The sequence below is a fragment of the Ornithorhynchus anatinus genome, chromosome 5 (genome assembly GCF_004115215.2).
Source record: "Ornithorhynchus anatinus isolate Pmale09 chromosome 5, mOrnAna1.pri.v4, whole genome shotgun sequence".
NCBI classification, from domain to species: domain Eukaryota; kingdom Metazoa; phylum Chordata; class Mammalia; order Monotremata; family Ornithorhynchidae; genus Ornithorhynchus; species Ornithorhynchus anatinus.
In genome coordinates, this window is record NC_041732.1 from 57761170 (window position 1) to 57777366 (window position 16197).

At 49.2% G+C, this 16197-nt stretch overlaps 1 protein-coding gene across 9 annotated transcripts in view; it reads left to right on the plus strand.

Annotated features, from left to right (window-relative positions):
- Positions 1–16197, plus strand: part of PRKCZ (protein kinase C zeta) — a 190389-nt gene that overhangs the window by 154420 nt on the left and 19772 nt on the right. For all 9 annotated transcript variants that reach the window (XM_029065045.2, XM_029065047.2, XM_029065053.2 and 6 more), the window contains 6 exons: positions 190–276; positions 927–1062; positions 1449–1536; positions 3935–4054; positions 5790–5869; positions 6505–6594. In XM_029065045.2, coding sequence (XP_028920878.1) covers positions 190–276; positions 927–1062; positions 1449–1536; positions 3935–4054; positions 5790–5869; positions 6505–6594 — 601 coding nt within the window. The remainder of the gene's footprint in view (positions 1–189; positions 277–926; positions 1063–1448; positions 1537–3934; positions 4055–5789; positions 5870–6504; positions 6595–16197) is intronic.

Below are 16197 nucleotides of genomic sequence, written 5' to 3' on the forward strand. Positions count from 1 at the left end.
CATGCTTTTGGAGCGTGGTGTCCCGAGGTTCCTGCCCAAAAGCCAGTTGGGATGTGGGTTTTCCACTGCAGTGGAAATTTCATCGTGACCTCAGAAATGTTGCCTTAGGAGTTCTGAGTAAAACCAACTGGAGCTTGGCCAAGGCAGGGCCAATGGGGCCTTCCCTGACAGAGTCCACTTCTCTTTCAGCTTATTCCTTGTGATCGAGTACGTAAACGGAGGCGATCTCATGTTTCACATGCAACGGCAGAGAAAGCTCCCTGAAGAGCATGCCAGGTAGTTGGGCTCAAGCTTCTCTTCCCCCTCCCCTGAGACCACCAGTAGGCTCTCTCCCCCAGGCAAAACAAGAGGGAGCTTTCTCCGGTCCGCCGAAGGCCATTTCATGGGGAGGGCCGGATTTTCTCACTCTCGCTTTTTCCGTGGGTCAAAGATAGCACCGGGCAGCTATCTCGGGGTTCCCTGGGGGCACACAACTGCGGGACTTGAGTTTCTTCACTTTCCCCGGCGTTATTCTGTGTGGATGTGTGTGGAGGTAAGGGGATGAAAGGGGAGAAATTAAGGTCTCCGGCTTCTCGGCCCGAATCTGAAGCTAGGGCCCAGTCGGCGGGCCCCACTGAACCAGTCAAGGTAGCATCTCAGGTTTACAAGGGAATCACTGGGGGCTGGCAGATGCTTACTTGTTCCGAGGAGAGAGGCAAACCCTCTCCAACTACCATATTCCCTCTTACGTGCTGCTCCATAAAAACGTGCTTCGTCGGGAGGGAGATGGAAATCTATCCCCCGCCTTGGGGTCCAATGGGAAGCAAGGCTGCCGCGGGGATCCTCTTCAGTTTGCTACTCACTCCTGTGTCTAACTGGGCCGCATGTCTCATCACTGGGAACGGTGAAGGGTCTTCCACAGTGTTCCCTTTTTTCCCCCTTGAAAGATTTTATGCTGCCGAAATCTGTATTGCTCTCAACTTCCTCCACGAGCGAGGAATCATCTACCGGGACTTAAAACTGGACAACGTTCTGCTAGATGCCGAAGGTCACATCAAGCTCACCGACTATGGCATGTGCAAGGTGAGAGTCCCGGGCCAGGGCGGCGACCTCTTCTGGAGGAGGGCTGGAGGCTGGCGTTGCCGGGAGAGATGGCCGGGGCCTGGAAAGCTGCTTTCAAAACCGGTTGGGGTGGGAAAGAATGGGGCGAGGGGAAGCGGGTGGCTTCCCTGAGGATTTCATCTCTCTTGGGCCTCTACCGCTTCCCATTCGGATTCGCTCAGTGAAATCCCATCCCCCTGCTGTTTTATCATTCCCCATCTATCCCGCACACATCCGGAATGTTAACTGGCCCGGGATCCAGCTGCGAAAGCCCAGACCCCAGTCATTACTCAGGCTAGCCAGTTTGACAGGTGGAGGGGTTTTTTCGGTGAGCTGTCCACCCACTCCTGAAACACTTTGCCCCCTAGGAAGGCTTGGGTCCTGGGGACACTACGAGCACGTTCTGCGGGACACCAAATTACATCGCACCGGAAATCCTGCGCGGAGAGGAGTATGGTACGTGACTTCACTTCCTGGACCAGATGGTCCATCAGTGGGATTTTCCAAGCGCTTACTTTGTGCAGAGCATTCATTCATTCAGTCAGTCAAATTTATTAAGCACTAACTGTGTGCAGAGCACTGTACTAAGCCCTTGAGAGAGTACGATACAACAATAAACAGACACATTTCCTGCCCACAACGAGCTTACAGTCTAGAGCGGAGGAGATGGACATTAAATAAGTAAATTACAGATATTTACATAAGTGCTGTCGAGCTGGGACAGGAAGAACAAAGGGAGCAAGTCAGGGTGACGCAGAAGGGAATGGGAGAAGAGGAAAGTGGGGCGCTTAGTCAGGGAAGGCCTCCCGGAGGAGCTGTGCCTTCAATAAGGCTTTAAAGTAGGGGAAAGTCACTGTCTGTCGGATTTGAGGAGGGAGGGCTTTCCAAACCAGAGGCAGGATGTGGGCAAGGGGTCGGCGGCGAGATAAGCAAAATCAAGAAACAGTGAGCTTAGCATTAGAGAAGCGAAGCATGCGGGCTGGGTTGTAGTAGGAGAGAAACGAGGTGAGGTAAGAGAGGGCAAGGCGATGGAGTGCTTTCTAGCCAGTGGTGAGAGTTTTTGTTCGATGCAGAGGTAGATGGGCAACCACTGGAGTTTTTTGAGGAGCGGGATGACATGTCCTGAATGTTTTTGTAGAAAAATGATCTGGGCAGCAGAGTGAGGCTTGGACCGGAGTCGGGAGAGGCAGGAGGCTGGGAGGACAGCAAGGAGGCTGATACAGTCATCCAGGGGGGATAGAACAGGCAAGCACTTGGGGAGGGCACACAGTGCCAGATTGGGCAGCGCAGGGACAGTGCACATTTTGAGCCCAGCCACCCAGGGACCAGAACCGAGACAGGAAGATCCAGAAATCCTAGCAGAAAAGTTGGTATTTGTTAAGCGCTTACTTTATGTGAAGCATACAAAGTAAACAGATTCCCTCTAGATTGTAAGCTTGTTCTGGGCAGGGAAGGTGTCTGCTAACTCCATTATGTTGCACTTTCCCAAGTGCTTGGTACAATGCTTTGCACACAGTAAGCGCTCCATAAATACCCTTGATTGCTATCCCAAGTCTGAACAGGAAGGGGAATCTGGTATAAACAAATGGGCACAGATGCATTTGCTCTGCAAATAGATATTAAACTATTAGTCAAGTGTATTTATTGAGCGCTGTACTAAGCACTTGGGGGAGTAAAGTATAACAAACAGACACATTCTACAAACAGACACATTCCCTGCCCACAACGAGCTTACAGTCTAGAGAAACAGAGAAACAGCCTCCATAACGGCTTCAAGCTCTCCTTCGTCTCCTCGGTCCGAGCACCCTCTCTTTTCTTCTACCTTGAAGAATTGGCTGAAGGCCCACCTGAGCAACCCCACCTCCTGCTTTGCTTTCCTGTGCTGTCTGGACACTGGCGTCTGCGAATGCACTTTCCAGGACCACAACCTCTCTGGCATTTGTTTGGCCCTACTCCATCCCAAAATATTGGAAACCCTGCACGGTGCATTTTTCCCAGGAGCGGGAGAAGGCCAGGGGAAAGTAGCCTTATTTTGGCATTAGCCAGGGAACGGGATGGAAATGTAGCTTTAAGACCATGCCTTTGTGTGCCAATAAAAGCTGGTTAAGGGGTTACCCAGTTTTGGGGCTGGCACCTGAATTTGGGGAGTCCTCGGTCCCTTCCCCTCTAGATTTCTGGGACAGGGAAAGGCAAGCAGTGGGAGATCCTAGATGGATTTTGTGCTTCTGCATATGGTGTTTGTGTTTGTTGTAACTCCTTGAATACATTTTAAATTCCTTAGGGGCAAGGGCCATGTTTGCCCCTTCCTTATCATTCCCCACAGCACTCAATAGAGTGTTCTGTCCCCAGTAAGTATTACGCAGTAGGTAATATTCCTCTCCCTTCGTCCACTGGCCAGGGAAAATAAAAGCACTTTTACAGACAGCCAAAAACACTATTTTTAAGGTTTGCCAAAAGTGGGGACTCTTTTCATGGCTTAGTGGATAGAGCCCAGGCCTGGGAGTCAGAAGACCATGTGTTCTAATCCCAGCCCTGCCCCTTGTCTGCTGTGTGACCTTGGAGAAATCACTTCACTTCTGTGTGCCTCAGTTCCCTCATCTGCAAAATGGAAATTAAGACTGTGAGCCCCATGTGGTACAGGGACTGTGTCCCACCCGATGAAAGAAAATCGGTGTCGGCCCCCCCCCCCCCCCAGTGCTTAGTACGGTGTCTGGCAAATAGTAAGTGTTGAACGAATGCCCGGTTATGATTATTCTCTTGTCACCCCAAATGGATCCCAGGGAATGGCTTCTCCAGGCCATGGGTCTGAGGCCAGGTTCTTGGACCTGAGCGTGTTTCATGCCAATGCTCCTAGGGTTCAGTGTGGACTGGTGGGCCCTGGGCGTCCTGATGTTCGAGATGATGGCCGGAAGGTCTCCGTTCGATATCATCACCGACAATCCAGACATGAACACCGAGGATTACCTCTTCCAAGGTAGGTGCCGGGTGCCACGCGCCACCACCATCCTGCCCAGTCCACCAGGGAGGGCCCGAAGAACCTAGTTGAGCGGTTCAGCCCCAGGCGCTTAAAGGGGCCTCGACCGTTTCTCTCTGACTCCTCGAGAGGCTGGGACGAAATCCCCTCTGGATGCATTTCCATAGCCTTGGGAAAGGTTAGTTAGTCCACTGTCCATATTTGTAATTTATTCATTATTCCACATTAATGTCTGCTCCCCTTCTAGACTGTAAGCTCATCGTGGGCAGGGAGTGTATCGGTTTGTTATATTGTACTCTCCCAAGTGCTTAGTACAGTGCTCTGCACATAATCAGTGCTCAATAAATATATCTGAATGAATCTGTTGAGTGCTTACTGTATGCAGAGCATTGTATGAGAGTACAGTGTGGCAATAAACAGACACATTCCCTGCCCACAAGGAATTCACAGTCTAGAGGGAGAGACCGACATTAATATAAATCAATACAAGTTGACCCGTCCCTCTGAGTGGCCACGGGAATCGGTGGCAGGCCATTTCTTTTCCTTCGTCACTGGGAATCGGGACCACAGGCGCCTTTGGTGGCGGGCTCCCTGAGCATCCTCCTCATGGATCGGCATCCTGCCAGAGAGGGGTGTTTCTGGTCGTAATTCCAGAGCCACCTACGGGGTTGAGTGCTCAGAATGCAATTCCCATCGTTCTCCCTTTTACAACCGATCAAATCTGCCTCATCCACTTGCAAATAATCATCCCAGCTCTGCTACTTGTCAGCTGTGTGACTGTGGGCAAGTCACTTAACTTCTCTGTGACTCAGTTACCTCATCTGTAAAATGGGGATTAATAATAATGTTGGTATTTATTAAGCACTTACTCTGTGCAGAGCTCTGTTCTAAGCGCTGGGGTAGATACAGGGTCATCAGGTTGTCCCACGTGAGGCTCACAGTCAATCCCCATTTTACAGATGAGGGAACTGAGGCCCAGAGAAGGGAAGTGACTTGCCCACAGTCACACAGCTGACAAGTGGCAGAGCCGGAATTTGAACCCATGACCTCTGACTCCAAAGCCCAGGCTCTTTCCACTGAGCCACGCTGTGAGCCTCACGTGGGACCACCTGATTACCCTGTATCTACCCCAGCGCTTAGAGCAGTGCTCTGCGCATAGTAAGCGCTTAACAAATACCAACATTATTATTATTCTATCGTCACGTCCTCAATCCAAATAAATGCATTTAGCCCAAAGGGCCCCCTAGTGGACGATTCGAGGGAGCGCTACCAGGGCGGATAAATTCGGAACCACTGGGAATTTGAGATTCCAAGAAAGCGAGTGAGGGTCTAGTTTTTCATACTGCTTACATTTACACAGGCCCCAACCCGGACAGATGAATAATATCTTCTTTCAAGTCATATTTGTGAAGGGCTACTAAAAAGCATTTTCCAAAGTTAAAATCACAAGTGCGGAAAATCTCATGAGTTTGTTTGGAGGCTGTCAGAGCCATTTGAAAAGGCCCTTTCTTAGAAGAGAAATGTGCCTTCATCATCGCAGACATAATCGCCACCCCCAAAGAAGTGCAAGGAGAAAAGTTTTTGAATAGTCCTTTATGCAGAGTTCTAAAGACACAGACTCAGACCCGGGACAGTTATGGTATAGTGTGATTTACTACCGGGGATTGTGAACACTCTTTAGTTGCCAAATTTGTAAAACATATTTCTCAAATAGTTGTTTTTGAATTTACTGTAGTGATCCTTGAGAAGCCTATTCGGATTCCAAGATTTCTCTCTGTCAAGGCCTCCCACGTCTTAAAAGGATTTTTAAATAAGGTAAGGTTTTTTTTTCCCCCGAGAACATTTAGGAGAAAGTATCTAGGCATAAAAATGATTCCTTACCGTCAGCAGCCGGGAGAGCTATGGGAGAGAAGAAGTTAGGGACGAAAGCTGTTGACGAGGTCGGGCAAATTTTACCCCGAATTGTACTTTCCAAGCGCTTAGTACAGTGATCTGCACATAGTATTTGCTCGATAAATACGAGTGAATGAATGAACTAAAAGAGGGCACTCTGTGAAGGCTTAATTTCACCAATTACCAATTTTCAAGTGTTGTAGCCGTTACAGCCAGAGCAAAAAAATCGAGGTAAAACTGTTATTAAGTTCAGTGTTTGGAAGAAGAAAATAGAATTTTTACTAAATGAGAAGTTTGCTTCCAGAAAGGGATGTTGTAAAACAGACTCTAGCCTCGATGAAAGACGAGCGGTACCTTGTGTGTGTTGCGTTAATAGCATTTTAGACTCCTTGGGGCGAGAAAATTAGGTGGTAGTTGTAGAATCTTTCACAGATTAAAGTCGACGCTGAAGTCCAGAGAGTCCTTTGTTCGAATGTACACTGTTTAATAAATGTATAAATGCCGTTTATGGGAGCAAGTACAGCCTTGATTTTTCTCCTTTTACCTTATATTCTCAGGATCCCAAAGAGAGACTTGGATGCCAACCCCAGACGGGATTTTCCGATATCAAGTCTCACACATTCTTCCGCAGCATAGATTGGGATATGGTAAAAATCGATTTCTAAGTTTTGGGGATGGGGAGGGCTCATAACACCCGGGAGGCGTGCGTCGACCTGAGAACTGCGAACGACTCCTGGGGTTGAGCGGAAACACTACCGGGTGTGGTGATCGATTCCATTACATGCCCCATTCAGGTGAGGGCAAACTTCTACCTCAGAAGAGGCATCCATTTTGATCTGAAAAGCCCAGAGGTATTGTCTGATAGCTGTGCTAGAACTAGAGGTGGTTTTAGCTGAGCATGTTGTGGTTAGGTGCTATATTTTGAGGTTTGGGTTATTAGAATTGAGGTGAAGGGGGTGGGGGAGGGAGATGCTCAATTGACCTCCGCAAAGGAGAATTAGGGACGTTGACTCTCTATGCAGACAAAGATCCACACAAGTGAATCAGACCCTGTTCTCCATGTGAATAGTCAATGGTTCACAAATTGTCTCCACCTTCGGTTGGCGCTTTTAGCCTCGGTTGCATTCTTGTCATCTGAGGGGCTGGTGACAGGCCAGACACCCTTCTCTACTCCACTTGATTGGTCTGGGAAGGAGGGTACTCACAACCCCAAGGGGTATCCCTTTCCTGCCATGCAGAGCCCCCGGAGGCAAAAGGACCATTCGGTTTAGCTCCCTGGATATTGAGGTCCAAAGATGGAGCTGGATTCATTTTCTAACTTAGCCTGTAGAACCAATATTTATTCACATCAATGTCTGTCTCCCCCTCTAGATCACAAGCTCATTATGGGTGAGGAACATGCCCTCTAATTCTGCTGTATCATACAGTGCTCTGCACCTAGTCAGCACTCAATAAATACCACTGACCGATTGATTGGTAGAGCTGGGGCCAGGAGGGTTGCCAGCAATCCCCAGGGGTCACCTGGCTGACAACCACCAGCCCCTCTCTCTCGTCTATCTAGCCGCCAACCTCTCGCCCGCATCCTGCCTCTGGCCTGCAATGCCCTCCCTCCTCAAATCCGACAGAAAATTACTCTCCTCCCCTTCAAAGCCTTACTGAAGGCACATCTCCTCCAAGAGGCCTTCCCTGACTAAACGTTTCTTTCCTCATCTCCCACTGCCTTCTGCATCGCTCTGACTCGTTCCCTTTATTCGTCCCCCCATCCCAGCCCCACAGCACTTATGTGCAGATCTGTAATTTATTTCTTTATATTAATGTCTGTCTCCCCCTCTAGACTGTAAGTTCCTTGTGGTCAGGGAATGTTTCTGTTATGTTTTTGTATTGTACTCTCCCAAGCACTTAGTACAGTGTTCTGCACACAGTAAGTTCTCAATAAATATCAGACTGACTGACCGACTACACCCACTCTACCCCACCCAGAATGACTGCCTCTCAACCCTCCCGCCACAGCCCACCCACTGGCTGCTTCATGGCAGGCACTTAGCGTCAGAGCCTAAGATCTCTCTAGGAGGCCAAGCCAAAACAAGAGGGAGCCGCCATGGTCGGCACACTTAGGAACCGAGTGAACAGCATAGCCTAGGGGATAGAGCACCGGCCTGGGAGTCAGAAGGACCTGGGTTCTAATTCCGGCTCCGAGTGTCTGCTGTGTGACCTTGGGCAAATCACTTTACTTCTCTGGGCCTCATTTACCTCCTATGTAAATAACGGGGATTAAGACGGTGAGCCCATTGTGTGTCCAATCCAATTACCTTGTGTCTACCCCAGCACTTAGTACAGTGCTTGGCACATAGTAAGCACTTAACCAATACCATTATTATTATTGTCGTCATTATTATCACTTCTCGCCGACTGGGCGAGACCCAGTTGGTTGTTGCTAAGTTGCAGAGAGGTGGGGTGGGAACTGCCGCCCACCTCCTCACCGTCCCTCAGTCTCGCCTATCCCGCCGTCGACCCCTGGGTCACGTCCTCCCACGGTCCTGGAACGCCCTCCCTCCTCACCTCCGCCAAACTGATTCTCTTTCCCTCTTCCAAACCTTACTTAAAAATCACCTCCTCCAAGAGGCATTCCCAGACTGAGTTCCTCTTCCCCCTCTACTCCCTCTGCCATCCCCCCTTTACCTCTCCGCAGCTAAAGCCTCATTTTCCCCTTTTCCCTCTGCTCCTCCACCTCTCCCTTCCCATCTCCACAGCACTGTACTCGTCCGCTCAACTGTATATATTTTCATTACCCTATTTATTTTGTTAATGAATTGTACATCGCCTTGATTCTATTTAGTTGCCATTGTTTTTACGAGATGTTCTTCCCCTTGACGCTGTTTAGTGCCATTGTTCTTGTCTGTCCGTCTCCCCCGATTAGACTGTAAGCCCGTCAAACGGCAGGGACTGTCTCTATCTGTTGCCGACTTGTTCATCCCAAGCGCTTAGTACAGTGCTCTGCACATAGTAAGCGCTCAATAAATACTATTGAATGAATGAACTGGTCATGGCAACACAGGTGGCTCGGGTGAGGTGGGCCTACAGAAGAGTAGACGAATGGCACCCAGAAAGTAGCATTTGTTTGGTGCCCACTTGTGTGCCAAGCACTGTACTAAGCGCAGGGGTAGATAGAAGATAATCAGTTCCCACGTGGGGCTCACAGTCTAAGTGGGAGGGCAAACAGCTATTGAATCATCATTTCGCAGATGAGGGAACCAAAGCCCAGAGAAGTGAAGTGACTTCTCCCTCCTACTTAGACTGCGAGCCCCGTGCAGGATAGGGACTGTGTTCAATGTAATTAACTTGCATCTACCCCATTGCTTAGTACAGTACTTTGCACATAGTAGGTGTGAGACAAATCCCATTAAAAAAAAGAAACTTGCCCAAGGTCCCACAGCAGACAAGTGGCAGAGTCGGGTTTGAAAACCAAGTTCTCTGATTCCCAGGCCCAGGATCTTTCCACTAGGCCATGCCTCATGTGGTGCACGGCATTCTGGCCACCAGCCAGGGAGAGATGGCTGGGAAGTGGCCTTCGTTGGTTTAGGGAGTTCATTCAGTCAGTTGTACTTGAGTGCTTACTCTGTGCAAAGCCCTGTACTAAGCCCCTTACCAGCCAGGGAGGGACGGCTGGGGAAGTGACATTTGTCGGTTTGGGGAGTTCGTTCATTCAGTCAGACTTATTGAGCGCTTACTGTGTGCAAAGCCCTGTACTAAGCGCTTGGGAGAGCACAAGCACATGGCGTAGTGGATAGAGCACGGGCCTGGGAGTCAGAAAGTCATGGGTTCTAGTCCCGGCTCTGCCCCTTGTCTGCTGTGTGACCTTAGGCAAGTCACTTCACTTCTCTGGGCCTCAGTTCCCTCATCTGTAAAATGGAGATTGAGACTGTAAGCTCCACCTGGGACAGGGACTGTGTCCAACCCAATTAGCTTGTATCCACCCCAGCGCTTAGTATGGTATCTGGAACATAGTAAGCACTTAAAAAATACCACAATTATTACTATTACAGTATAACAACGAATATACTCATTCCCTAGTTGGGAGCAGAGCTGTTCTGTGGGCTGCAAAGGGCCCTGAAGCGGCAGCTGCCATGGGCTCGGAGAACAGGACGACAGAGAGCCCCACTTGGTGTCCGCACTCACCGGCTCCATCCCTTTAAACTCTCACTTCCTCTTCTCCCACTTCCGTCTGCATCACCCTGATTTGCCCCTTTTATTCACCCCTCCCTCAGCCCCACAGCACTTATGTCTATATCTGTCATTCATAGATTAATGTCTGTCTCCCCCCTAGACTATAAGCTCCTTGTAGGCAGGGAATGTGTCTACCTACCAACTCTGTTTTATTGGACTCTCCCAGGGACTTAGAACAGTGCTCTGCACAGAGTAAGTGCTCAGGAAATACACTTGATTGATTGAACCCTGGATTTGTGGCAGTGACCAGCAGAACCCCTGACTAACCAGGGAAGGGTCAGCTATGGTGTAAGATGACTGTATTTCTGGATTTTTTTTTTCCCCAGTTGGAGAAGTTTGGTTGTGCTCCCTGCCCAGTGGCAGCCTCTGGTTCTCAGGCACAGCCCATGACATCAAAGAGTTCAAAATGACCTCAGACACAGCCTCAAGTTTGTAGTTGAGGCCTTAGAGTTATCAGCGTAACGTAGACTTCCTTTAGCCTTGCGATGCGATGAGCTTGGGAGATGACGTGAGAAGCTGAAACCCGTTCAGCGGCTCTGGGGGGACTGAGAATTTGTGTAAAAGATAGGATGAGTTCCGGGCTGTGCTGGTGAGGCCCAGTGGAGGGAGAGGAACCCATTGCTTAATAATAATAACAGTGATACTAATAATAATATAAAATTATTATTCTGGTATTTGTTAGGCGCTTACCATGGGCCAGGAACTGTACTAAAAGCTGGGGTAGATACAAGATTATCAGGTTGGACTCAATCCCTGTCCCATGTGGGGCTCACAGTCTCGATCCCCATTTTCCAGATGAGGTAACTGAGGCACAGAGAAGTGAAGTGAATTGCCCGAGGTCACCCAGCAGACAAGTGGCAGACAGAAGAGTGAGTGTGTGTATTCTTTAACTGGACAGCGAGGAGAGTGCCTGGATTCCTTCCCAAAGCAACTTGAAATCATTGCCCTCTTTTACATGTTCTTGTCTTCACGTGTATGTGTTTATTTCATCAATGTATTTATCGAGCGCTTATTGTGTGCAGAGCACTGAACTATGCTCTTGGGCTACCTCAACGTTTAGAATAGTGCTTGGCACATAGTAAGTGCTTAACAAATACCATAATTATCAAGCGCTTAGTACAGCGCTCTGCACATAGTAAGTGCTCAATAAATATTATTGAATGAATGAAATGAATGAGAGTCTGGTACAACGGAGTAGGAAGACAAGTTTCCAATCCACAGCAGGTTTGCCATATAGAAGGACTCTGCATTTTTTTCTTAAAGAAATATATTTTGACCAGCGTAGTCATCATTGTTATGTCTGTGAGCACCGTTAGAACCCATGACCTTCCGACTCCCAGGCCCGTGCTCTATCCCTTAGGCCATGCTGCTTCTATAAGACCCGGCATCACAGAGGAGTCTGCAGGAGATTTACGGGGGTCCTGACAAGGGCATGATTAATTTGTCAAGTCGAAGTCTGTTTAAATAGCTCTGCTAATCTGCCGTGGGGAGTATTTTCTCAGGTACCCTGAGGTTCTATAAAACTCAGTACCAAACAGATTTTTTGACGGAGACTCTAATGCCGTAATAGCTTTCTTTGGAGCTGGGGAGTTGTGGAGGAGTAAGATTCATTCTCACCATCTCCCCGACTTTAGGCTCTTTCCTTTAGAGCCGGTAGGAACGGAGAGAGATGAAATCCCTCTGGCTTTGCCATCCTGTGTCCTTTCAGGGTGCCCCTGATCGCCGGGGAGGAGAAAACTTGCTGGAAACATGGCGGGGCGATTTTAGCGCCCTCGTTCGCTGAAATGAAGAGATGGTTGGCAAGTAGCTGGGGTTGGGTCTTTAAATCGCAGTTGAATCATAAAAAGAGTGGCTGGTAACCTAAAGAAAAAACTGTAATTAAAACTGTTAAAAAAAACTGTAATTAAAACCCTAAGCCTGGGGCCACTCAGGCCTGTGGAGAGGGGACCTGAGGGTTAAGTTCCCAGATCAGGGTGGTCTATTCCCCCAGGCCCCAAAAGAGGCAGGAGCCCCCACAGTCGGCTTTCAGGCAGCCTCCGGGGTCCAGGAAAGGAAGAAGCTGGGGTTCCTCTGGCCCAGCCTGGGTTCCCGCCACTTTCTCACCCTTAGAACATGGGCCTGGGAGTCAGATGGTCATCCTGGCTTCGCCACATGTCTGCTGTGTGGCCTTGGGCAAGTCACTTCACTTCTCTGGACCTCAGGGACCTCATCTGTAAAATGGGGATTGAGACTGTGAGTAACCCGATTTGCTTGTATCCACCCCAAGCGCAGTACGGTTCCTGGGACATATTAAGGGCTTAGCAAATACCACAGTTATTTTTATTTACCCAGGCCCGATCCCTCCATCTCCCAGAAGAGTAGTTGTGAGTGTTCTTTAATTGGACAGTGAGGAGAATGCCTAGATTCCTTCCCAAAGCATCTTGAAATCATTGCCCTCCTTTACATGTTCTTGTCTTCATGTAGACGTGTTTATTCCATCAAGGGTGTTTATCGAGTGCTTACTGTGTGCACAGCATTAAACTAAGCTCTTGGGAGAGTCCAGTATGAGTTGGAAGACTCGTTTCCTATCCAAAGCAAATTTTCAGGGTGGAAGGACCACACCTTTTTTTACTGAAAAAATGTACTTTGACGGGTGTAGTGGTCATCATTTTTATGTCTGTGCGCGCTGTTAGACTGTAACCCATTCGGATGCAGCATGAAACATTCTATTAATGAGTCTGAAAGGGAATGTACAGTATATTCCCATTTGCAATGGTCAAGTGCCTGAAGGCATGGGTGGTTCCATTATCTTCGGCTGTGATGTTGAGCCCCTCCCGAGTGGCAAGCCCTGAACTAAGCGCTTGGCACAGGATGGACTTCAGGAACAAGAGGCACATTCCCCACCGATTCTCCCTGGGTAACCCAGAAGGGAATGTCCGGGGAGTGCGTCTCTATTGAAATACTACATTTCCCGTCCTATGCCCGGTAGTGGTAGGTAATATTTTAATTGAATAATTGTGCTTAAATGTGACTTTTTATGGTATTTGTTAACTGCTTTCTGGGTGCCAGGAACTGTACTTAGTGCTAGGGTAGATACAAGCTAAATTGGTTGGACACAGTCCTTGTCCTCTCATGGAGCTCACAGTCTTAATCCCCATTTTACAGATGAGGTAACAGAGGCCCAGAGAAGTTCAACGACTTGCCCCCGGTTACACAGCAGACAGATGGCGGAACCGGGATTAGAACCCAGACCCTTCTGCCCCCCAGGCCTGTGCTCTTTCCACAAGGCCAGGCTGCTTCTAAGAGGAGTTAGGAGGCCCAGACTTAACGGGATACCACCTCCTCTAACCCATGCTACTCATTTTGGGTATTCATTGAGCACCCACTTAATGCAGTGCACAGTACTAAATGCTTGGGAAGATCAATACAAAGAAATTATTTTTCTCTCTCTACAAGAAATTTACACTCTCACGAGGGAGGAGGCCATAAAAATATGTACAAATGGAATAGTCTCAACAAACAGTTAAATGTACAATTGAATAAATGGACATACAGTGGTATTTTAGGATAGCATATCGTATGCGGGGCTTAGCACTTGGTGCTTGTAATAAGTGCTTAAGAAATCCCACAATGAATTACAAAAGCACTGAGGGTGGGTGTAAATGAGTTCATTAAAGTGCTAGGTGGCTGAAAGTGTCATACCATTTGGGGTGCTGGGAATTAATTGGGGAGGGCTTGTTGGAAGAGAAGATATTAGAAGGACTTTGAATATGAGAAGCAGCGTGGCCATAGTGGATAGAGCCCGGGCCTGGGAGTCAGAAGGACCTGGCTTCTAATCCCGGTTCTGCCACTTGTCTGCTGTGTGTACTTGAGCCAGTCGCTTCACTTCTCTGGACCCCATTTCCCTCATCTGTAAAATGGGGATCGAGACTGTGAGCCTCACGTGGGACAAGGACGGTGTCCAATCTGGTGAGCTTGTATGTACCCCAGCGCTCAGTAAAGTGCCTGGGACATAGTAAGCACTTGACAAATAGCATTAAAAAAAATATGGGAAATGCCTGGCAGAGTTGGAGAGCTGGGGAACAGTGTGGGAGATGGGAGGGAAGTGGGAAAGGCTATCGCTAGGACAGTTAGGCTGGCTTGCAAGGAACCAAAAGAAAGAGTCGGGGAATAACAGGTGAGGAACCCAGAGAGATACAAGGTGGGATAAATTGGTGGAGAGACCCGAAGTGGATTGAGAGGCATTTTGGTGTGATGCAGAGGCTGCCACGAAGGCAGGGGAGGGGTTAAGGGAAGAGAGACGTGGGCGAGAACACACGTTGAAAAGCTGATCTGTGCGCAGTCAGCGGTACAGATTGACAACAGTCAAGATCCGACCTGGCACTGCAGTTGCGTGTTTGGAAAATCCTGGGCCTTATTAAGGGGCTTCATCTGAATCATCGACATGGTGAGTCAGCAGGGCCCATCGCAGATGGTCAGCAGGATCACCGGTTCCCTCGGGCCACTGGGCCCTGGGCCTCCTCTCCAAGTTGGCGGGGTTAGTCATATATGGTATTCGTGAAGCACTTACTCTGTGCCAGGCTCTGGGCTAGAGTTAATCAGGTTGGACACAGTCCCTGTCCCATCTGGGGCTCAAATTCTTAATTCCTATTTTACAGAGGAGGTAACAGACACAGAAAAGTGAAGTGACCTGCCCGAGGTCACACATCCGACAAGTGCAGGGCAATGGAGGCGAGGTGTTTGGGTGTACGTTGAGGTCTCAGAGGCGAGCTGCCCCGGAGGTTCAGTTCAGGGGTGTTCAGGGGGTGGGGGTGGGGCTGCAAGAACAGAGGGGTATTTGGCGGGGCGGGAACGGGAGCAGGGAAACGTTCTTTTGCCAAATCCCGCATGTGACAGCGTTATGTTACACCGCATGCCCAGTGTGACGTCGTGATCGATCGGTTGTTTTTATTGAGCCCCTCCTGGGTGCAGAACACCATTCTAAGCACTTGGGAGAGTACACCCAAGCAGCATGGTGTAGTAGATAGAACACGGCGCCTGGGAATCAAAAGGTCATGGGTTTGAATTCCGGCTCCACCACTTATCTGCTGAGTGACCTTGAGCAAGTCACTTAACTTCTCTGTGCCTCAGTTACCTCATCTGTAAAATGGGGATCGAGACTGTGAGCCCCACGTGGGACAAGGGACTGTGTCCAACCCCCTTTGCTTGGATCCAACCCCAGCACTGATTACAGTGCCTGGCACACAGTAAGTGCTTAACAGATACAAGAATAATGATTATTACGCCCAATCGGTGGCCTTTATTGAGTGCTTACCATATGCAGGGCCCTGTACTAAGAGCTTGTCTCTCCCCCTCTGGACTGTGAGCTCATCATGGTCAGCGAACGTGTCTGCTAATTCTCTTATACTCTCTCATGCGCTCAGAGCAGCGCTCCGCACATAGGAAGCGTTGGATAAGTACCATTGATTGAGTGGTTGAGAGGACAGTATGATGACATGTTCACCGCCCATAGCGAGCTCACAGTCCAGGGGAGGTATGAAGCCAGTACCCGGGGCCATGCCCGCAGTGAGACCTGAGGGCGCCCCACCGAATAGCGGGGCGGGCAAGGTGGACCGAGCGCCCGAAGCCAGACATGTTCTGTTCTCACATCCTCTGCGCTTCTTACTTCCTCTTCTAAATGACGGCCCGAACTGTAGACGCTTGCCAGAACTGAAACCGTCTGGGGAGCGTATCGTTGTCACAGTTAGTGCTCATAAATCCTATCGATTGATTATCTTTGAGAGTATTCATTTGCCCGCCGGGCGCAAATTGGGAAAGAACAAAAGGTCAAGGCCCCTGCTCTGAAGGAATTCACTAGCCAATTTATTTTACTGGTCTTCAGTCATCTGTTTTCTACCTTACTCCATTCCCCGGGGCCTCCTCCCCAACTTCTGCCTGTTGCACGGAGGCTAGGCTGAGCTGAGCTGATTTGCCTGGGAGTCAGAAGGACTTGGGTTCTAATCCCGGCTCCACCACTTGTCTTCTCTGTGACCTTGGGCAACTCCACT